General features: G+C 45.8%; 2 protein-coding genes across 2 annotated transcripts; both read left to right on the top strand.

Annotated features, from left to right (window-relative positions):
• The first annotated feature begins 533 nt into the window (after nt 1-533).
• On the top strand, nt 534-12,214 carry LOC114062985 (protein-glutamine gamma-glutamyltransferase 6-like). The gene is made up of 13 exons (XM_027894958.1): nt 534-540; nt 2,897-3,070; nt 3,818-4,057; nt 4,524-4,642; nt 5,797-5,925; nt 6,385-6,562; nt 7,372-7,507; nt 8,153-8,256; nt 8,621-8,863; nt 9,112-9,438; nt 9,993-10,150; nt 11,635-11,768; nt 12,061-12,214. Exons 1-13 carry the CDS (start codon nt 534-536, stop codon nt 12,212-12,214), a joined length of 2,103 nt encoding a protein of 700 aa, XP_027750759.1.
• A 3,466-nt stretch (nt 12,215-15,680) lies between these two features.
• On the top strand, nt 15,681-23,420 carry EPB42 (erythrocyte membrane protein band 4.2). The gene is made up of 13 exons (XM_027894968.1): nt 15,681-15,784; nt 16,389-16,574; nt 17,251-17,481; nt 17,872-17,990; nt 18,609-18,731; nt 19,103-19,280; nt 19,654-19,792; nt 20,110-20,213; nt 20,507-20,749; nt 21,319-21,639; nt 22,062-22,222; nt 22,637-22,770; nt 23,171-23,420. Exons 1-13 carry the CDS (start codon nt 15,775-15,777, stop codon nt 23,319-23,321), a joined length of 2,100 nt encoding a protein of 699 aa, XP_027750769.1. The 5' UTR covers nt 15,681-15,774; the 3' UTR covers nt 23,322-23,420.
• The last annotated feature ends 185 nt before the right edge of the window (nt 23,421-23,605 follow it).

The raw sequence follows: 23,605 nt of genomic DNA, 5'->3' as shown, positions 1-23,605 counted from the left end.
GAAAAACCCCCAAACTACAGAGTGACAATAACAGTATTTACTACAAAATCTACTTTGATCACTCCATGTCCCAACAACCAAGTTGTACAACAGCTGTATTTGTCTGCACTTGCCCTCTGCACATCCAACCTCCAAAAACCTAAACTGGCACAAACCAAACCATCCAAAATTCTTGTGTCTGCTTAAGATTATATTTCCTTCCTTAGATCCAATTTGGGATGTTTTCCTCTCTAAGACACCAGAATACCGATTATCATCTTTCCTCAGTCATTCACCACTTTTAAATAAGCATAATTGAATTCAAGATTGTGCAATTAGAGCAGTCATCAGTGGATGCTCACGTAGGATATCACTACAAAAACACTAACTACCAACCACAGGTCACACCCAGCTTGTATAAACTCCAGCCTGGGTAGCCAAAGTCCAGTCCTGAGCCTTTCATTGCTGGTGGAAGAGGATTTAGGATGTTCATGCACACTTTTGTATCCATAACCTGAACTGCACACAAGCGAGGAAAAGAAGAAGGAAACCTCATGGCGGGTAAGTTCTTACTGATGGCTCCAGACATCACCCTTCCTATCCAGATGAGTGACATTTGCTGAGGAAACAAGATGAGTTACATCTCGCTGTTCCCTCAGCAGCTTAGCCCTTTTTAGGTTTAATGTATTTATGGTTACTCTACTAGAACTGATTTTTTTCTTTTCTTTTTTAATATCGTGGGTCTTGAACATATTCTTTTTTCCTCTGACACAGAAAAGCAGATTAAGAAAATGGGTTTTTTGTATCATATTAACTAACTACTCTATTCAGTGCTTCTGCAGCCATCTAATCAACACTGTTGGTTACTGGCAAAGAGAGCCCTGTGCACATGATCAGCAATGATCACCAATCCTGCAGGCTTTTGCTTCTGAGCTTGCTCCCAGTGTCTGTCCCTTGCAGGATAGACACCCAAAGAAAGTTTTAGAAGTTTGTACCCTGACAGAATTATGGAAAATATGTTTTTCTAACAGACACTTGAAGAAGAAAAAGAAATTATAAGATTTAAACTAAAACTGTGAAGATCAAAACAAGGACAAGTTTGAGTCCATTTGGACGAAAGACTGGTATCGGGCTTTACTGTGCTCTTACCCCATATACAAACTGATTTTTTTGCTGATCCCTTGCACATATTCCCTGGAAATGCCTGTGGAAAAGCACGGACTTTGCAAGGCAAATCAAACTATTAATGCAGGAAATTCTTAGAGCAAAGCACTGCTAGCCACTGCCTTCTTCATCTTTCCAACTTCTCCACACATCCCCTCTGGCTCTGTTGGACACTTCTTCGCCTGTGACATTCCCTGTGAAAGCCTCTCTGTGCCCCCTGCCCTGCAGGGCCTGTGGACACTGAACCTGCACAGCTCAGGACACACAGTGGGGGAAGTGCAGCAGGACTAAATAACTTCTTTTCAAACCCTGAGGCCCTGCAGAAACACGTTTCAAGTCACTCCTAAATTAGAGGACTTGATGTCCAGGATGATGCTTTCTGTGGGTCCCTTTCAATTAGACATGTTTAAGTCAGGAAAATGAAGCGATGACGCAAGTGAGACACTTTCTAGACATTGCACATCACGTGGCACAGACACAGAGCTCCTGCCAGGGGAATTTTTGTCTCCAGGTGACACACCTGAAGCGAGACCCTCAGCTGGAAGTGTTTGAACATGCTCAGTCTTCCAGACTGAGGTAAAGCCACCCTTACTGCAGCCTCAGAAATGCACGTTTCACATTTCTTACAAAAAGGGGAGGAATGAGGACAGGTGTGACTTCATGAGGACTTCACAGAATATAACTCCCTGCTGCAAACACAGCAGAAAACTCAGATCTCACCCTCTCCATTCCTATAGATCTCACCCTCTCCATCCCTGTGGGTTCCCTCGGATATGAGCCCCTTTCCAAGGGATTCAAGCTGGTGCCAAAGCAAGTCCTGTGTCCTGGTTCAGTGAAAGGATGGAAGTGTTGCTTACAGCACCATTAGCCTGCAAAGGGTTAACGTGCTTGAGTCACAGCCTCAAGTGAAACTCCTCTGAAATACCCTGGGAAAGGCCACCTCACAAACACATATTTTCATGGAGGGATCTGTATTTTTTTCTGCTTTTTTTTTTTTCATTTGTTGCCGTCATTTTTTTAATTCCCTGAGGAACGAGAGAGTTTGAAAGCTTTTGTAATCTGTGCTTCAGCGCCCTATTTCCAACAGTGACAACCTATCATGATACAAGAGAGCAACAACAGCACTGCCTCGAGATATGCCACTCCTAGTGCTACCATCTGTCCTCTGCTGGTTATCTTTTCCCAGCAGAGGGTGAAATAACACCCAGCTTCAGGCAACAGGACTGCAAATTAACTGAGCTACGAGATACATGAGGAGATAATGTACAAGCTCCTCAATGAAGATACCAACGTTCTAGTCATCATCTGTCAGGCAGTGCTTCCAGAGTCAGGCTTGCACTTGCTCATGAGAGTTTTAATACTTCTCTCTATACATCTGTAAAGCTTTCTGTGAACTAGAGGTCCCCACAGGACCTCACAAGAGCAGGAACACGGGGAACAGAACAGACTCTTCAAACTTTAACAAAGTCTTATCTAAATAGAGCAAGTTTTGATTTTTTTTTTTTTAATTAAAGATTAATTCTCTGAATGGGTGTTTTTTCTCTTTCAGAAAGTTGCCTGCAGAAAAGACGCTTTAACTGTTCTTCTAGGCTGGCTTTTTGCCATTTTTAATAATAATGGATTTGTCTTTCTCCTAGAGCACATAACACCAGATATATATAAGTAAAATAAAACTACTACGTTAGACATGATGAAAAGGTGCACAAGCCTGAAGGAAAACCTTTTTTAATGAACACGTCTTGTGTCTTTCTAGCCCTGAAAATAACAAAAGTCAATTGGCAATCCAAACTAAATAAGGCTGCCCACCACACCTCTGATTACAGCAGCACAGAAGCAATCTTCAGGAGAGGGCAGCCCTTCAGCATCTCTCTGAACATCAAAACAACAGTGCAGTCTTGGGACAACTTCACCTTCATTGCAAGCACAGGTAATTTCCCCTTGGCACTCACCTCATATCCGAGTTATTCCAGCTCCAAAATGCAGGTGTCTCACAGATCCATGTGGTCCCTTCCTGAATCATCGAGCTGTGTCCTGTTTCATTTAGGATTCACTGTCCTTTTAGGCTTAGGAGTTCCCATTCTAAAGCTTGATCTGCAGCTTAAGGAAATACAGAGAATAAAGGTAATAATTAATAGGAAGGTGGGTGCCATTCTCATCCTAAAAACAAGCCTGTATCTCTGCTCCTAAGGACCTACCAGGAACACTGCAATTTATCTTCATTCTGGTCCCTGAAAATATTACAACCCTTCCTCTCCCAAACCACCACCCTTAATTCATCTCCTCTCTTCCCTTCCTTCACCCCTTTTAAAATCCCCTCCATTAAATTCATGTGTTCCCTATTACTAGAACAGCCTCCATGACCCAATTCATAAGAACTCCCACCTGCATCTTCCCAAAAGTCTCCTCCAAAAAATCCCCCAGGCAGCTACTAACTCTTTCCTGACCTGTATGTTAAACTGTGTGGCTCACCCTGCTCACATATTTTTGAACTGTCAAGTTTTCAGGACACCAGACTTGCCTAGAATAACTAGGGGGGTGCTCACCTCTGGAGTGAGTTTATATTGAATAAACACTTCATCTGACAACCCACAGCCTTTCAGTGTGGGTTTCCCTCACCCCAAGTTTGTCCCTCACAGCTGCCATCCAGAATTGCTGTCCCTGTTCTCTCTGGCAGGACCATCTCCAGCAGAATCCCAGCAGACCAAGGCCATCTTTACCCTTTCAGAGGAGGGTGCCAGTGGCTGGAGTGCAGCCCAAGAGCCCAGCGAGCCTGGCTGGGTGAACTTCACCATCCTCAGCCCAGCCAGCGCCGTCATCGGGCGATACAAACTCAAACTCCAGATCCTCTCTGGGAACAAGGTCTTTTCAAAAGTCCTGGGCCAGTTTGTGCTACTCTTCAACCCTTGGTGTCCAGGTAGGCTTTGATGTATCCCATCCTTCAAACATCTCGTTGTCTCAGTCAGGAATTCTGGGTGTCTGCACCTGACAGTCACAGCTACGGGAAGTTGGGGTTTTTTGCTCATCATCAAGGATCAAGTTTTGCCCCTTCTTCAAAGACCCCAGACTTTTGCTTGCAGGATAAAAGATCAGAGGCAGGAAATACTCCAAATATTCATTCTGAATTTTTTTTCCCTCTGATTCTTGCATTCAGTTGTAAACCAAGCCACATCTACCAGTAAGACACGCAGTGAGATTAGTGAAGTTTCCCCTCAAAGGAACTTCGTGCTGATTTTATTCACTCTCTAAACAATTAGAGAGGTGTAGCAGGGAGTCCTAAGTCTGAACCCAGGGGCAGCCTGACCTGCTCCCTGGATCTCCCCTCTGTGTGAGATTCTCCAAATAATTTCCTCTCGGCCATCGTTGTCTCATTCTGCTCTTAGATGATGATGTCTACATGGCTAACGAGAAGGAGAGGCAGGAGTATGTCCTGAATGACAGTGGAATCATATTTCAGGGACTGGAAAAAGACATTCAGCAAGAAGCCTGGAACTATGGACAGGTAAAGAGCATCACCTCTTCCAGAACTTTCAAAATAGGAACAATGGGTAAACAGGCTCTTCAGGAGAGAGAATCATTATCTCAAAGAGCTCAGTGTTCCTTGCTGAGTATTCCTCACTTCAGATTTTCTTACAGATCTATATCTCACTTATCAATACATTACAGCAGCATCAGGATCATTTCTGCTGCCTGGCGTGTGCTAAGACAGAAGCTTAGAAACAATAAAAGAAACAAAGCACAATTTTCTTTCTCTTTTGCCCATTATGCAAAATGGCGAAATTGGACTTCATTTTTTGACCCTTGTAAAGGGCAAAGAAAGCCACCAGGCATTGCAAAGCTGGTACATCTAAATACTTACATAGTAAATATACATAGTGATATATTACAATAGCAATTATTTACATAGTTAATACACAGCAAATATTTACATAAATATTTACACGCTCAGCGAGGGGGCAGAAGCCGCTGAAAGGATATCCCAAATCTACTCAGCTGAGACACTCGAGCTGGAGTTTTTGAAAAGGGTTTTGGCCCTTCCCAGCACAACTGCTGCAAACAGAGCCAGAACTGCAGCCCCCCTGCAGTCACACAGCCATCCTGCAGCTCGCTGGGCCACCCAAAAACACTCCTCCCGTCCACCTCATGCCAACTGCACCAGCAGTGGCCCACACCCTCGCCTGCCCACATCAACAGGGCACTCTCTGGGCCCAGAGCAGCATCTCTGTGACCCTAACCCGCAGTGATTATGTCTGTGGGCTTCTTTCAGCTCAGCTGATCTGCTGATAGGAGGTGCAGGCAGCCCACGAGAGCGAAGGTTTCGTAACAGGAGGGTTCCTGCAGGGACATGGCAGGATGTGGCAGGGTGGGGATCCCGCCGAGCCCCACCTGCAGTGGTCCCGTGTGCTCCATCAGGACACGTAATGCCCTCGTGAGTGCCGGTGGCATTCACCACACCACTCTCACAGACATCTTGTCTTGAAAATCCTGTGGAGAGCCAGCAGCCTAGTGCTCGTGTTCCCTTCTTGGCCCTGTTTTCTTGAACAGCACAGAAAATATCTCTATTAACAACATCATCCTGTTGTGCTAGGAGAAGGAAAATAGGTGGGGAGTTTATCCCGGGGTTTACTTATGAAATTAGCCTTGTTTTGATTGCAGTTCGAAGAAGATATCCTTGATATCTCTCTGGCTATACTGGATCGGAGCCTGAACCACCGAGAAGATCCGGCTGTTGATGTATCCAACAGGAACAACCCTGTCTATGTGAGCAGGGTGATCAGTGCTATGGTAATGCTGCATCACTTACAGCTGCACATGCACCTTCTAACAAAACCCCTACGCCTGAGTGGGAATGCCTCAATGTTTTGTGGGTGTAGATAACTATTCTGCAACAAAATGGCTACAAAGGAGGTAAAATACCCCGAAAGTTTAATTTACCTTCTTCCCAAGAGTCTGGGAACCGAAGGAACAGAAAAAATGTAAAGAGGCCATCAGCCAGTACATCTGGGAACAGTTGCACTGAAAACAAGGCAGTTTTGAATCACCAGACTCTACAAACTGATCTGGGTTTGGTCTGGTCGTTGCAAAAATTCTACGATTGAAATGCTGTGTCCCACCACCCACCCAGTGAGTGAGAACAGCGGCACCCCCAGGCTCAGCTTCTGCCCGTTTCCCCTCCCTCTCTTCTTCTGTAAATACCTGAATTCTCTCACGAGAAGAGGATTCTCACGAGAAGGACTCTTTCAGGTCAACAGCAACGACGAGAAGGGAGTGGTGGAAGGGAAGTGGACCGGGAAGTACCGCTCGGGAACAAACCCCCTGCAGTGGAGTGGGAGCGTCACCATCCTTCGCAAGTGGTACAGGGGCAGGTACAGACCTGTCCGCTACGGCCAGTGCTGGGTCTTTGCAGGAGTCACCTGCACAGGTATGGAGGGGTGAAGAAGGAGGCCAGGACGATGTCAGGAAGGCAGCTCGCTAGAATTGCTGCAGTTTGAACTTTCTGATGAAGTGGTTTCAGCTCTGGCAGAGGGAGCAAAGCACCTCTGGCTCCCCACGTGTGAAGGGTCTGTTTTAAACAGCCACAGGTTGCAATCCTGCACCCCAAACCAAAATCAAAGTGGTTTGCCAGGTGAAAAGAGCAAGGTTTCCTGTCTCACAGCCAGGATTCAAAGAATACCAGTGATCTTTTAAGCCCATCTTCTCACAATCCCATTTTCTACTGCTGTGTCTTACCTACTGCTGACACAAGACCAAGTCACAATTCTAAGGACCTGTAAAAGTTGCTGCAAGTCAGGAAAAGCATTTCTTACTAGCACTTTCCATTCAGAGCTGCTCTGAGACATAAGAGCTTCTTTGGGGAAAGGACAGAGGAAAAATAACGCAGTTGAAAGATATATCTCAGAAAGTAAGAGGAAAAAGAAGCAAGCAACAGAGGAACAAATAGAGGGAAAATGGGGGAGAGAACAGGAGGGAGAATCAAAGATTAAAATAAATGGGTGAATCTAACTCTTGTTAAAAGGACGTGGCAGCTAAGAATGTCATGGGAGTGGAAATATCTTCTAAGCAATTGTGCACAGTGACTTGTGTCCTATCTGGAGGGAAATTCCTGGGGGGTTGTTTCCCCACTGAAAACATACAATAGACTGTTTTGCCAGAAGAAAAAAAAACAGAAAAATACTTTCTAAATGTGTGCAAAATAGGTTCACAGAACTTTTATGATATTCTGTATTGCAGTGCTGAGATGCTTGGGAATACCTACCCGTGTTATTACCAACTTCAACTCTGCCCACGACAGCAATATAAATCTGACTATTGACAAGTACATTGACATGTCTGGAAAGACCCTGCACTTGACTGAAGACAGTGTGTGGTAAATATACATATTTTTGATTTTTTTCTTCCATTACATTCCCCACTAATTAAAAGAATCGCGCTCCTGGAAAGCTACTCCAACCTTACACTGCCAGTGCTATAAAACCCCCTCACCAAAGAATCCACAGAGTGTTCAGAAATTCAGTAAGCAGTCAACCTCATGATTTTGAAGAGTTAACAAAGGAGATGCTGTTCCACCTCAGAGGAGCCGTTAAAAATTGTTCTTTTGACAAAGAAGTGCACAGAAATTCTCCCACTGCACAGGTGTGTTGTACTGCAGCACCAGTGCCTCAGTCACCAACACAACACACCATCCGGACTGAACGGGACAGAAGTGACATGAAGTAGAAAGAAACTGTGACTTAAATACCAACAGAGAGCAAAGTGCACAGGAGACCTTTGGCTGTTTGTTCTGCAGTGTCCAGATTTGAATTCTGGACTCTGTGATGAATTATTTTCAATAACATTTCTTTTTCATAATGTCCCAACATCTCTCAGAGATCCAAACATAAAATATGGCACAAAAGGGGAAAGAGGCACTCATGGAAGGAGCCAGCAGCTGCTCTCCCCACAGTTTTCATTCACTCAGGATTATTTTTTGCATTGTATTCATCAGGTATTCTATTTTCTGTCTCCCCTATAGGAACTTCCATGTCTGGAATGAAAGCTGGTTCACAAGAAGAGATCTTGGTTCTTTTTATGATGGATGGCAGGTTCTGGATGCAACACCCCAGGAAAAAAGCAAAGGTAACACTATTGTAAACATAAAAAAATCCCCACAGATAGTGTTACTCTGAAAGATTGCCACTGAAATCTCAGGACAACTCTCTTCTATATATTCCCTGTAGATATAGCATTCATTTTGGTGCACAAGAAAAGCAATATCCACATCAGTCTCCAGTAGGCAGCTTTTCTGTCAGCCTCTGGGTCGCTTACCAGCATGTCAATTCTTCCTTTTTCCTTTTTTTTTTTTTTTTTTCATTTTGGTTCTCTGCCTCCACGAAAGGCAGCACAGCTTTAGTTCACTTATCCTGCCCTGGCCTCTCTCAGCTCCTCACACCACACAGCCTTTGCAAGAGGCAGTTGTTTAACTTCTCCCTCTCCAACACAGGCATCTACCAGTGTGGTCCTGCCTCCATCAGAGCCATTAAAGAAGGGGATGTGAACCTGGATTACGACAGCCCGTTTGTGTTTGCAGCAGTGAACGCTGACTGCGTAACTTGGATTCGCTACAGCAAGAGAAGGAAAGAGAGGATTTACTCCAACACCAGGAAGATTGGGAAGTGCATCAGCACCAAAGCAGTGGGCACCAACTCCCGTGTGGATGTCACTGCTAATTACAAGTATCCAGAAGGTAAATTCTTTCTTGGAGTTATCTTGTCACTGATGATCAGAAGTGAAAAGAATTTAGGCCTTTGTGGACTGAGCACCGACTTAACTTCTTTACTTCTTCTAGAGCAAAGTAGCTGTGTTAGATCTCACTTTCTCCTCTTGAGTATCTTTGCCCTTCTCAGCCTTCCTAAATTTCTGGGATCAGTCCTGGCTCCCCTGCACTGTATCCAGTACACACAGGCTCTCTGACCACATTGTCTTTCCAAGCAGGATCCTCAAAAGAAAGGCAGGTGTACAAAAAAGCACTGAAGCTGCTTGGTGTGAGAAGAACCGGGAAAAAAAACAAAATTAGAAAACCTGGAAGACGATTTTCAAGGGCACAGCCCGAACAAACCCCCAGCATCTCAGGGAAGCTGATCCTCGATGCATCTCCTGTCATTGGCCAGGACATCCTCCTTACCTTGTCACTCAGAAACTTGATCTCGGATTTCAAGACCATAAAAGTTAAATTGAAGGCTTCAGCCATTCTCTACACAAGAAGACCAAAGGCAGAGATTTTAGAGCTGTGTAGGTCCATTAAACTCGGATCTGAAGAAGGTAATTTTAATTTTATTACAGCTTTTATTACGGGACAAGACACAGTTTTGGTTTGTGGTCAAATCACAAGGAAATAAAGAATGGCTCAAGGAGGGTATGACCTGCAATCATCTGGAGGTCAAGGCTATTCAGGGGAAGAGAAACATCCATATTTCCCTGTCTTAAGCATTTGCTTTTGGGCACTGTCAGAAAAGATACTGAGCAAGGTGACCCTTTGTCTGACCAAGCAGAGCTACTGTCAGTGCTGCATGATGACCTTTTTTGCTAAGAGAGAACAACTGAGACATGCACTGGACACTAGGCAGCCATCCACATATACCCACCCTCACATCTGTCCAGCTACCAAACTGTCCCTGATCATTCAGTGGTTTATGTGAATGTCAGGAGAAGGCACTCCTGAGTATCATTCCTGTCCATGGGTGTCAACGCCCACAAATGTGCAGCCCCAGGGGGACAGTGTACATGCTCCTTAAAATGCAGGGATCTCACAGACAGCAGGCACTTAAAAAAAAAAAAAAGAATAGAGGGAAATTTTGTTTCCATTTCCATTCCAGTGAAAGAGTTTTCGTTCGGGATCCCCTATTCCCAATACAAAAACTCCCTGATGGATGACAGGAAGATCCTGGTGACTGCTGTGTGCCAAATCAAAAAGGGAGCCTCGCTCCTGGTTGAGAAGGATATTGTACTTCAGGATCCTTTGCTCACCATCGAGGTAAAAACAAGATCCCCCCTGTGACCCTTGAGAGACGTGCTGAGAAAAAGCAACCAGAATTCCTACTCCTCGTGGGAAGGAGTGGGGGAAGTGAAATCATGCCTGAGGATGACTGGATCTTGTTGCTCTGGTAATAGGCCATGTGACACAAGTGAAATGAAATAATGCACTAAGGAAAAGCAAACCTTTCCGTGGCATAGCTGTGGTATTCCTGCCAGTGCTTGTTAAACCACTGATAAAGGTTCTCTGTTACGAGAGTTACAAGGCAAGCTCATCTACAGAGAGACAGGACAGAGGGGGACAGAGAAATCTGGGCTGTATTTAGTCCTCCCCTTTTGTTAAGGGAGTCTGATCAATCTCTTCCAGTTTATTTAGGAAGGCTGATTTTTACCAAAGGCATCCTCACTGACCAGCTGATAATGCCTGGGGATGGGAGGCTTTTTATTACTAATATTCCAGGAGGTTCTTTCACTGAATCAGGAAAAGAATCACTTTCCACCTTCTGCAACAGCTTCCCAAATCATTAAACAGAACTAGAGGCTTTTTTTTTTTTCCTTTCCACTTAAGACTGACAAATGTTGTACAATGAATAAAAAGCAGTTCTTAGTCTGCAGGAAAGACCTTGCACTGTTTGCCCTGGGACAGCCCTGGACTTGCATGGCCCATCCTGTCCACATAAACGAGTTTAACTGGTTTTGGACAGCACACTCATGTGCTGTATCACACACGGGATCAAGTGCTGTCTGCCCATCCTACTGTAAACAGCACAGGGGGAGTATGGTAATTAGCAGAGTCCTTCAGAGCCTGCAGACTCGATCAGCCAGCCCAGACCACTCTGGCAGTAGTGAATGAGAAAAACAGGGCGACACACAGGAGCAAAATGTGGATTTTTGTAGGTCTGGCCGTTGCTGAATAGCAGATTCTAGTCAGATTTTGTACCAAGTCTCTGTGCTGACCCATGCACATAACAGGGTCAGCTGCTGTAGGCAGGCACCAGGACTAAATGACTTCAATTCAGTGACTAAGTTTTGAGAAGGGTTTCTGCTTCTGCTGATTGAAACTCCTCTATAAACATACAGACAGTACTAGAGAAATGCAACTGGGGTAAAGGACCTCTCCATTATGTTAACTAATATTACATTATCTACAAAGACAACCAGATATGACACTTCCACTTTATCTCAGTCACAATAAGGCAATGAATATGTTTACTTGCTAATTTGCCTTTTTTTTTTTTTTTTCCTGAGACACCACAATTTACACCTTCATTTAACCTAACTAAAGCCAATTAAACACAAGCTGCCTCCAGTGGCTAACCATATCTGCCAAGTTAATACCTGTATTCTCAGTCTGTTCTCACTGACAAGTGCCATGCACTGTAAATCCCAAGAGGGCAAATGGTTTGAAATGGGGAGGAAAAAAGAAAAGCACAGGAAATAGGTGAGAACAATGCTGTGGCTGAGCAAGATGTTTCCTCTCTGCAGGTCCTTGGTCCAGCAGTGGTACACCAGGCTGTTGATGTGGAGGTCACATTTACCAACCCGCTGTCTGAAGAGGTGACAGACTGTGTGCTGAGGGCTGAAGGTAGTGGCCTGCTCAGAGAGCAGCTCAGAATCAGGTATGTAAATGCTGCTGGCTGAAAACTCATTCGCTCGGGGGGGGGAAATCTGGGTTTTAAAAAGTGTTCTGTCAAGCTCATGACTTTGGTTTGCACCAGCCTTATATAAAATACCATCATGCCAGTACTCTCCATATACCAGCTGGAGTTTTTTTACACCTCTTTCACCAAGCTCTGAATTACAGGATGCTCAGGGAGTCATGTCACACTGCCTTAGATTTGGGGATCTGAAGAACGCACAGGCAAGAAATTTTTCAGCTGCTCGGCCTTACAAATGCATTCTTTCTTTTAGTGTGGCAAGAATGGCCCCCATGGAGACTTCAACAGTCCAGTTTGAAATCATTCCCTACAGGAGTGGCACCAGGCAGCTTCAGGTGGACTTGGTTTGCATCCATTTTTCAGACATTAAGGGATTTGTGACGCTGGACGTGGCTCCTGCTCAGTGATACAACCTGTGCATCAGTTCAGTCGTGCCTGTTCATGGGGCTGGTGCACTGTCCATGCATTATTATGAGTGGGAGCCCAGAAATGCAGATTGCTCAGCCAAAGCAAAAAAAAAAAGATGTAATGTGAGAGGGAACTAATAAAAAGGTACCACACACACACCGTGCTGAAAAGACAGCGTCACCTTTTTCAATCCCTAACCTGTTTTATGGACCTTCACACATACAATTACCAGTGGAAATTATTATATAATTTAAACTGAAGCAGGGGATCAAGTGTGATGGTTTGCAGCGTTAGAGCCTGTAGCAATAATAGCAGCTGGATTTCCAAGGAACACAATTCAAAATCACTGGTTTCATAAGCTCCCTATGGAATGTAATTTAATCATCACAGAATCACAGGATGGGTTGAGTTGGAAGGGACCTTATAGCTCATCTCGTTCCAAACCCCCTGCCACGGGCAGGGACACCTTCCACTATCCCAGGTGGGGTGTTTTAATTTATTCCAGGTCAGAAACTTCTCACTTTACTATCAGGAAAATTGGCCAAACTTGTCCACAAGACCACATGACAAGAAGCACCCTGTGACAAATATTTTTGTTCTGTACTGGAACCACCTTTAAAGTTGTTATTTGCCAATGCTGCTGCCACTCACTACAGCCCTTTCTCTGCCTCTTACAAAACCATTGTATCTACCCTCCTAAATTATGTCAGAGGGAGTTCCACCTGTTTCCTTTCCTGCAGGTATGACAAAGCAGACAAGAAAAGATTTCTCTGTTTGCAAAGGCAGATATTTTTCACTACCAGAACTGCTCAGAAAGCACAGGCTGGGAAGAAAAGGTGCAGGACAATATAATCAGAAGGACATATGAAAATTCACATTTGACAATCCCATATCCTCATTCTGCAAAGCTGCTTAGAGCAGATCATCATTCATGAGGAACACTCTGAGCCACCCATATCTAAACCCCTAAACGTGTCCATTCACTCCTTGCAAAGTTAACAAGCCAAAACAGCAAAGGTCTGAACGTTCCTCTAAGAGACAATTTGACTTTTTCCACTTGACACCAAGTACTGTCCAGCAGTGCAGCCCCAGAAAGAATGTTCCATTCACACAAACTGACCCTGTGACACAGATTAAGCCGAGGTCTCATTTCAACCTCTTTGATTTAAGGCCAACAAAATATTCAAAACATGTAAACTCCTATTTTATTACATCAATTACACTGTTTTGCCACCCACACATATACTCACAGGGGACATGGAAGCTGGTTAAAAACTAGTCAGCCCAGAGAGACTGGAATGAAGGTTGAAAAGGACACACACACACACATACAGGAATTCAGATTTCTCCAGGCAAAGAAGAGGGGAATAGGTAGCTTTGCACCTATCAATTAAATCTTGCAGGATCTTGGCAACTCAGGGTATGGGATCCTCTACCAGCCTCAGAGAAGGCCTTGAGGTAGTGATGGTATTTCACAAAATCTCATTAAATCTTGCAAGAATGCAGACTGTCATTACCCTTAATGCACAATGCAGCCAAGCCATTCCAATTCCTTCAGTATTCCTTCCTAAACACAGTCCAGGCAATTATTTCAGGCAGCGTTTGTCACGAGAGCTTGGAATGACCTCATCCCAATTATCTGCAAGGGAAGCCTGCTGTTCAAAGGGAAATCAGCTGTAAAGCCCGTGCCAAGCTCCAAGCTTTGCAACACTCGTTGGGTTTTTTACAGTGTCAGCGTTTTCATCTGCCCTCAGCAACCACACCCAGCTCAGTTTGAGTGTGAAAATGCAGATCTGGCCACTGCCACGCATGAGAAACACATTCCTCCCGCATGAGAATAAGACAACTGTTCAATTAAACTGATGATTATTACAGAGAAAAACATGCCAGTGCCCGAGGAAGGGTTTAAATAGCTTTTGTCAAACCTACAATCTTTACACAGCCCTGGGTCAGAAGTCACTGGGAGTCAGTGGAGTAAAATATGGCTAATTGTCAGTGTTTTTCTTCATAAATACACAGTTTAAATGTGAGCATGCCCAAGAGGCTGACCCAGCCAGCCCTCATTCCAGTCTGATCACTCAAAAAAAAAAAAAAATCCAGGGAGCACTGGCTGATATGACACATTCTTACCATAAACTGATCTGGAAAGACATTGGACTCAGCCTGCAGGGGGGTGAGGGTTTCTCCCCACCATCCTGTTCTCCTGATCTAAGTTTCTAGAGCCTTGATTCAGGCAGACAATGAAATTGCTGCTGTTCTACAGATTGAAAGAGATGCTCATGTAACAGTTTAAGCTTCTATTTTTAGAGGTAATAAAGACAATGAAGATTTTTTATGGATTTATGTTTGGACCTGTAAAACAACAAGAGTCCCCAAGCACTATAAAGATAATGACAAAGTGCATCCCACGCAAAAATCTTACTTGCAGTTGCCAATTTGACCAAGAGATGGTACTGTGGGTATATACAGCCATCACAAGGCAGTGCTGATGGGACAAGTACCTGCTTGTACCTAAACCACTCGGATTTAGAGGCTCATAAACACCTACGTTGCAAAGGTGCATTTAAGAACACCTCTGAGATCCCTTCCAACCTCAACCACTCTGCAATTCAGTGAAAGTGAATCCATGCAATGAAGGCTGTGCTGTAAAAGGACTAAAACGCAGAGAGGTTTTTATATTTAGCTTAAATGATGCATATAAGCAAGCAAGTAAAGTCTAAGATGGACTAATACTAAGAAAAGCACCAACTTCTCTGGTGTAATATTGTGTGATTGGCTTCTCAAATTACCCTTGAATTTGTGGAAGATCATAGGTTTCTGCAAAACTATTGGTGACTCACTCCACAGGGAAAGATGTTCATTTCTGATATCTGATTTCCTATCTTTTTGCCAATTATTTATCAATCCAGTGGTGTCCCTTTAATATTACAGCAACTTCAAGAATGCACTTAGCCCAAATCTGCAGTGCAATACTTTTAAATAGTCTGCATTATGCTACAAAAATTACACTTTTTTTAATTGCTGCCTTTGGCACCTTTCCTCATCTTGAAGAGGTTTCACTTTTTTGAATTAGGCACAGGAGCAATGGATGTACTGACTAATTATTTTTCATTTTTTTTTTAAAACTCCTTGAAGGTTTTAGGATCCAAGGAGCTTGGGGTCAGTGTTGTAGGGCAGCTCTCCAACACTTCCATTTGAAGTGCATTTTGTGCATTATTTGGAGCCACAATGAGATTTGCACTTCCTACCCCGGGGTTCCCAGTGCTCAGCTCCTTGAAGGAATTGTCCCTGTCTGTCTCTAAACGCTTCACATCCCCCTGCAGAATTTGACCTCATCTCCAGGGTGTCTTCAGTGTGGCCTGGGAGATAAAAAGAGTCCTTGACATCTGCACACCAGGCCAGCAAGATAAAGCTGGAGAGGTGGCACCACCACGTCCCACCCTGCGTAAAGAAACCAGGCAAAGAGCTTTGCAAGAGGGCAGTTTTTGAGGACAGCTGGGGGAAGGAGCCCCCCAGAGCGAGCAGGAGCTGCAGACTTTCATGGGACAGGGAACCAGCCATGGGCCAAGGTAAGCAAAAATCACTTTGGTTAGTTCCAAGCATTTGCAAGCTGTGTGGGACAGGAAAAAAAATAACTGTTCTTGCTCCAAGACAGCTTGTAGAAGAGCTGAGCTTACAGGAGAGGAGACAGTGCTCTAAAGGCTAAGGGAGTTAGCACAAAAAGGCAAACAAAAGCTGGTAGCAAAGTCTAAGAGGAGTTTGAGGAGCAGCAAGAAGCAGTTAAGGCAGACAGGGGAGAGTTTGGAAGCAAAGGCAAGTGAGGTATCCTCAGCAGAGGGAGCGGTGGGAGGTGAGCCAGACTATAAAACTGAGTCAGAGAGATGAGTAAGTGTTTTAGCCATGGAGCAGGGAGAGGGTCCAGGCTCCAAGCAAACTTGAAGAAAGTGAGAGCAGAAAAGGCATTGGCAGCTCAATAGTCACTTGACACCAGAACAACCAAACTCAGAGTGAAGGCTCCTACAGTTACTGGTCAGAAAGTCTCAAAGGCACGGAGGGAATGTCTGAGTGGAGAAAACACTTGATCAGCTGTTTGTGTGGCTCAGAATGTGGCTCAGGGCCAGACTGCAGGCAGTTCACAGCCCCAAACTCATTCTGTGTCTTCTCACACTACAGGTCTGAGCCTCAAAAAATGCGATTTCAAGATCCCCATGAACAACAACAACCACCACACGGGAGAAATCAGCACTGAAAGGCTGATTGTGAGGCGGGGGCAGCCATTCACCATCACTGTGAACTTCTCAGCTCCAGTGCACAACTACCTGCAGTGGATGAAGAGGACCTTCCTCATCGCACAGACAGGTAACACCACTGCCAAAATTATCAGAGCTCGGCTCCTCCACCCTCCTGAAGAGCAGAGCTGGTGGCAGAAACCATCTCCAGAGCTGCACAGAGCTGCCCACACTTAGACATGGGGCAGTGAACTGTTTACCTAAGGCAAAGCAGAGTCTCCTGCTGCTGCAGGGTCACAGCCAGATCCCTTTCCAGAGGGGACACTGCAGCACAATAACCAAATCAGGTTCACTTCTCCATGATCTGAAAGTTCTCACAGGATCTCTCCTGGCTTTTGGTTTAGGAATGTTCAAATTTAGGTAGCCTTAAGGAGTGTTTCCTAGTGAGACCCCCTGAGAAGGGCAGCAACGTTCAGCCCCAGCCTGTTTTGCCAAAAGCTGAGCATTTGGCTGTCACTTTTGTTCTGGCTCAATTCCAGGAGGAATTCAGCAGGGCTGCACCATTCTGGCAGTGAAGGCACTGCTTTCTACAGATCTATGAAATGCACACCTCGCTTTCAAATGGGGAGGCCTGAGTGCTGTACTAACCTGAGGAAGGCTCACAAGGCATTGAGGTGCTAAAGGGTTAAGATTCTCTCATGAGGAGAGCTGTGGCTCCAGAGACAAGACAAGGTCCCTGCAGTCTGCACAGGTGAGGAGTAAACACAGTGCTTGCCATAAACACAACCAGATCTCTTTGGCTGCAGGATCACATCCTTCCAAAGCAGATGAAATCCGGACTGAATTTCCCATCTCCAGCCTGGGAGACCAGAAGCAGTGGAGTGCAGCGCTGGAAGAACAGGACCTGTGCTCCTGGACCCTCTCTGTGAACACCCCTGCCAGTGCTCCCATCGGCCAGTACACTCTGCTTCTACGTGCCTCCCAATCTTCCCACCTCCTGGGAAAATTCACCCTTCTCTTCAACCCCTGGTGCCAAGGTACGTGGTCAGAGACAGAAAGGCAGGCTGGGACCAGTCACTTCACAAAACCAGCTTTAGAACAAAGACTTTAAGATGAGTCAAGATTGTAATTGGCCTGATAAAGGTCACTGTATCTTTCTCAGTATTAGAGAAGTTACCAGCCAGGAGAGCAGCAGAGCCAGCAAGTGCAGCTGCCTGGGTCTGGAGGAACTTTGTGAACAAGGAACAGAGATTACAACAAAATGCTTTTTTCCTGTCTGATTCACAACCTGGGGTATTTTTCAAGGCAGGATGCCAGGGACTGCTGAAGTCCCCGGAGTGCAGTGGGGTCTGCTGATGTCAGAGAGGGGCAAGTGCATCTGAGACCAGGAATGGATTCTTCCTGATGCTTTTTCCCCTCTGATCTAGATGATGAGGTGTTCCTGCCCAACGAGGCACAGCGCCAGGAGTACATTTTAAACCAGGAGGGTGTCATCTACTGGGGGACTGAAAATGCAGCCGTGGCACAACCCTGGGACTTCGGTCAGGTAAGCCAGGGGTCCAGTATAGCTGTGCCCTCTCATAGCCACCAGCAGAGGAAGGGCAGAGATCCTGTGTGTACAGGATCCTGAGAGTCTTATCCATCTCCACGGTGTGGCTCTGAGGAAAGACCTTCTCAGGCTGTCCTATATAAAGATATGCATTGACCTATATCTGAGCTTTGTGTGCCTTCCTTTCCACAACAGGTGATAATAGCATTTAACAGAACTTAGTAATACTGTCTCTATCTCACAGGTAAAGTAGATCTTACAATTTGCCCAAGGCCATCTGATTAGAAAGGAATTTTACTCCTCTCTAGTGCCAGCAGATCACAAAAGTACTTCTGTGCCAACCTAGAGAGCACTCCAGGAAAGCATCAATTTCCCTCAGTCAGGGGATGCAGTATCATGCTAATGCATTTCCCACCTTCAATAAAGCTGGAGGTCTGTCTTCAGTTTGTTGTGCCCCCCCTCCAAATCTCGGCCTGGAGCTCTCCTCCTCAGCCCACTTTATACAAGAGTATCAGCAGAGAGGGAGAAATAACCTGCACAGTTACAAACTGGGTACAGACTCAAGAGAACAAAAGTTCAGGCCCGATTTCCTGAAATGATGTGCTCTTGTTTCAGTTTGAGGAGGGCATTGTTGACATCTGCTTCACACTGCTGTGCCTGGGTGAGCACCACCAAGGAGCCAAGGATCCCACCCAGCGCAAGAGCCCTGTCCACGTCTGCCGGGCAGTGGCTGCCATGGTAAGGAGAGCAGACAGCAGCCCTGGCACCTGGCAGGCTGCATCTCCTCAATCCCAGCTCAGGGCAACCCACTGACCAAAGAGGAAGCCTGCCCAGGGCTGCTCCAAACCCCACCTCCTGCCCATCTCCAGCCTGTCCTGATATTCCTGCAGCAGACAAGTAGTGCCGCAGGAGCTTCTTAGCTGTGACTTTATTCACTTACTGAATAAATCTCAGAGGAGACTGCTGTGCTTGTTCTGCTTTCATGCTTTGCACCAAAAAAATCCTCCTGGTTTCATCAGCCCTGGGAGCAGCTTCATCAAACAGGATTGGGCGGACCTACCAAAGAGAGGCAACTCCTTAATGCATCTTTCTCTCCTCTTTCCCTGCAGCTGAACTGCAATGAGTTTAAAGGAATCCTGGCAGAATGTGAGGCCGGGCAATACAGTAATGGGACCCCCCCTTCCAAGTGGCTGGGAAGCAGCCCCATCCTCCGGCAGTGGATTGCATCGGAGTGCCGGCCTGTCCGCTACGGGCAGTGCTGGGTGTTTGCTGCAGTCATGTGTTCAGGTACTTCAAAGACCTTTGTGTTGAACAAAGCCTTATTTGGTCTGCAGGACCTCTAGCACATGCCTAAATTCCTGGATTAACACAGGTCCCAGTAGCATAACCTGTGGTCTTTTGGTGAGAGGCAGATCCCCAGAATTTCCTCATCAACACTGAGTGTTACCAGCTTTGAGATAAAAGGGTATCAGCACATCCATTCACTGAAGGCACCAATGAGATCTTATTTCCTGAAGGGGCACTAATTCTTGCAAAGTCCAGACAGTGGGTCTGTGCCATTCCTAACAGCCCAGGCACCAAAAAAAGACTCTACACCTATCAGCAGAGGCACCCTTAGGGCAGGATGCACAGCTGAATCACGGCTCTCTCTTCTGCACAGTTCTGAGGTGCCTGGGAATTCCTACCAGGGTGGTCACCGGCTTTACCTGGGCTCACAACACCAAGAGCAGCCTGAGTGTGGATGAGTATTACGATGAAGATGGGACACTGCTCACGCAGGACAAGCGTGCTCGTGTCTGGTAAGAGAACGTGGCGGGGCCCAAGCAAGAATTTGAGGCAATACCTGGGTGTAAAAGTGATATAGGGGGGAGAACAAAGAGGTGAAAGAGCTGCAGGGAGGTGGATAGGAGACAGCTCAGGGCCCACAGAGGAAGAATGATAGCCCAGCCCAACCAGAGAAACTCCACTTGTCTCAAAAAACATGCTCTCTGCTCTCCTCAACGTGCACTGAGCTCTTTCAAAGGAGCACTGACCGGCTGTGTTTTGGCTAAAAATTTGCTGTACCTCAGGGCTCAGTGTCTTGGTGATGATAAGCTCGTGATGTTGGCTCTTGCAGGACCTTCCACGTTTGGAACGAATGCTGGATGGCTCGGGCTGATTTGCCACCGGAGTACAGCGGCTGGCAGGCACTGGATGCCACCTGCCAGGAAAAAAGCAAAGGTGAGGCAGCAGAGATGGGTTTGAGAAAGGAGGGGAGAGGAGCAGGGAGCAAATAAATTAATTCAGTCTTCCTCCCTTCCTCAACTCCCAGTGGAAAGATGCAACAGGACAGGGACTCACCCTGTTGACTTTAGGCCCCAAAATCATTATTTATCTGCTTGGTTTGTGCTGCTTATGTAGCTTCAAGAGCTCTATCACAGCACTGCTGATGTATAATCAGTATATGTCTAAACTAGGGATGGCTTTAGCTGGTAAAGCATCTGAATCTTAACTAGGCCACATTTTCTCTTCAGGTCCATCCTTCTGTGGGCCAGCCCCTGTCCATGCCATCAAGGAAGGGGACACAGAAGTCGATTATGATGTCTGCTACTTCTTTGCTGCCATCAATGCCAAGTGCCAGGTCTGGATACAAAAGGCAGATGACACCCTTAAGCCAGCTTTTGGTGGCACGAAATACGTCGGTAACAACATCAGCACCAAGAGTGTGGGCAGTGAGCGCTGTGAGGACATCACACACAACTACAAGTATCCTGAAGGTATGGGGTGGGCCAGTGGCTGAGCACCTTCCTTGGCAGTGTCACAAGTGAGGAGGAAAAGACTGGAGAGCAGAGCCAAAGCAGAGCACCAGGGTCATCCACTTCTCACTACTTCCCCCTCTTCAGTGGCACTAGAACACCTAAACTCTGTCTGCAGAACAAAAGCAGAGGTCATAGCCTAAATTTCATCTGCTTAATTGCATTAACCAGGTCTGTAGATGGCTGGGTGATTCTTTACCAGGCACTTTCGTGTCTGGAAAAACTCTTTTGATTTCTCTTACCTCAGTAGTTAAAGAGGCCACTGCCCCCTTTACTCTGACAGATTTTAGCACCAAGGTGCTTTAAAAACTATGACAACTCTTCCCAAGTAGAATCTGTCAGGTAGATCCAGTGAATATCCTGTCAGCTGAAACTGCTCCAACCAGAAGTTCAAAAGGATATCTCTCAATGCTCTTAGAAATAGTTCTCTACAGTACTGCCAGGATAAATCGATGCCATTCTCCTGCACTTGCTGCTTCACACTAGCAAACTGGAAAGGATACTAAAATATGTGTTCCTTTTTGTGACAGGCTCTCTCAAGGAAAAAGAAGTACTTGACAAAGCCTACAGAAATATAAAGAAACTTGAGATAGCCACCAGCAGCAGCTCAACACAGTTTAGCTCCATTCCTATTGCCCTTGAAGAGCCAGTTAACCTTTCCATCCACCTCCAGTCGAGCAGTTCTCTGCAGCTGGGACAAGATATTCCGCTTTCCATTGAAATGTTTAACCACAGTGGTGGAGAAAAGGCTACTCACCTGGTGGTTGGGGTCCAGTCTCTGCATTATAATGGTGTGCCCATTAGCCAGCTTTGGAAGGAAGACTTTCATTTTAACCTCCAAAGCAATGAAGGTAAGGACTCTGCTGAGTGCATGGCTAGAAAAGTGTATCTAGTTTTCACCTCAGCAAAAAAAATGCTCTTAGCCATAAGTTTACAAAAGGTTGTCTGAATAGCTGATTGTGATTGCCCAGAGAGGTTGTGGAGTCTCCCTCACTGGAGGTATTCAAGGACCATCTCCTGTACCATGTGCTCTGGGATGACCTTGCTTGGGCAGGGAGGTTTGGCCACATGATTGATTCACTTCCAACCTTACCCATTCTGGGATTCTGTGAAATACAGCACTTTGGCAACATCACCTTAAGAGATTTTCAATCACTTGAGCATTTAAATGCTGCAGCTTTCAGTGCAAGGTTGGGCACTAAACACTCTGAGGTGTCACACAGGCAAAGAGCAGACTGTACTCATCATCTGTTATTTTACCACTCCATTCCAGTCCACAGCCTGAGGATCTTTGTGCCCAACTCGTGGTGTGGAAAAGAGCTGGGGGAGAACCACCTGCTCAGGCTGACTGCTGTGCTGAGAGATGAGGATTCCTGCTACATATACCTGGCACAGGAAGAGATCAGCGTTTCTGATCCCCTTCTCACTATTGAGGTTAGGCTGGGCTGTCATTCTGTCACTGCAGTAGGGAGAAAACTGCTTTCAGTCATAAGCAGCAAAACAATTCTGCTGGTTCAGTGCCTCTCCTCATGCTGTGTTCTGTCAAAGCACTGAGATATCAGTTTGGGAAAGGTGGGTCGGGCCACTGTTGTATACAGTGCTCCCAATTCTGCCTTTTCTCTGTGTGTGCATGAGGAAATCCTGATGACTCCTAACTCACTGACCAGTCTGGAAATCAGAGGCTGCAGAAGGAAACTAGAGCAGAAGAAACTAACCTGGATTTTGCCTCTTCTGCCAGCTGGCAGCTCAGGCTGAGACCTCCGGCTCCAAAAATTGTGCACCTCCCTTTAATCACAGAAGAATCTTTTTTCCTTCTCTCGGTTTCAGCTCATTTCCTTCTTTCAACAGCTCCCAAAAACCATGGTACAGTATCAGCCCAGCACAGCAAGGATCAGCCTCCTGAACCCTCTCCCTGAGCCCCTGGAGCAGTGTGTGGTAGCAGTTGCAGGGCGAGGGCTGATTTACAGACAGAGGAAGTACAGGTAAGTGCAAACTGATGGATCTGAGAACAGCAGATGGAAAAAGAGACACAATACAAGCTAGAGAAACCCTTGCACAGGAAAGGCTGTCCCCAAAAATAACCAGGCAACAACATGGCAGGAAGACACTGCTTCAGCACGAAAGCCCCAGGCATCCCATCCTTTATTTACAGATAACACAGAGGATTTTCACACTCTAAAGGAGAAGCCAACAGAACTTCCAACAGATGTGTAATGCACAAGTTGAAGCCAATATGGCATCTGTGAAAGCTTTCTTCTATTTCTTTCTTTCCTTTCTTTTCTTTTGGCACCACACTCCTGTCTAGCAAATGCATCTCCTAGGCCCAGGGAACTAGAAATACAAAGAGGAGTGATTCCTGTGTAATCCCCTCTTATCTTTCAGGTTGGGATCCGTGCAAGCTAAAAGCACTCAAGAGCTGCAAATTCCATTCACCCCCACCCAAGCAGGGCCCAGGAGACTCACTGCACAACTTACCTGCCCTCAACTCCAGAACCTGAAGAGCTACAGAACTACTGACATTGCAGCTGCCTGAGCCCAGCTGAGAACAGGTCCTGCTGACAAAAGAGTGGTCGTGATCTGTGCCCTGATCTTGGGCAAGCACAGATGTTAACAGTTGAATAAAAGTTAAGTTCAAAACCGAGTCTGATTTTGATTATTTGCGTAAATTCAGCTCTCTCCCATCTGCCACTATGTCCACTCTCCAGCTGCAGAAGTTGAACCTTACTGTGACAAAGATGGGCTGAAGGCTCAAGCAGACACTTCTCACCACACACATGTGCTGAACCCACCACTGCTTAGGGCATCTCCCCTCCCTGT

The sequence above is a fragment of the Empidonax traillii genome, unplaced genomic scaffold (genome assembly GCF_003031625.1).
Source record: "Empidonax traillii isolate 1590-97213 ecotype Southwest subspecies unplaced genomic scaffold, ASM303162v1 scaffold448:size1359114, whole genome shotgun sequence".
NCBI lineage: Eukaryota > Metazoa > Chordata > Aves > Passeriformes > Tyrannidae > Empidonax > Empidonax traillii.
The sequence above is the reverse complement of the archived record's forward strand: the minus strand, read 5'-3'. Positions and strand labels throughout refer to the sequence as shown.

Coding starts and splice junctions, on each gene's coding strand:
- LOC114062985 (XM_027894958.1), top strand. Junction 3,071..3,817: donor CACCTTCATTGCAAGCACAG/GTAATTTCCCCT, acceptor TCTCTCTGGCAG/GACCATCTCCAGCAGAATCC. Junction 4,643..5,796: donor AAGCCTGGAACTATGGACAG/GTAAAGAGCATC, acceptor TTTTGATTGCAG/TTCGAAGAAGATATCCTTGA.
- EPB42 (XM_027894968.1), top strand. Junction 16,575..17,250: donor CTTCCTCATCGCACAGACAG/GTAACACCACTG, acceptor CTTTGGCTGCAG/GATCACATCCTTCCAAAGCA. Junction 22,771..23,170: donor TACAGACAGAGGAAGTACAG/GTAAGTGCAAAC, acceptor CTTATCTTTCAG/GTTGGGATCCGTGCAAGCTA.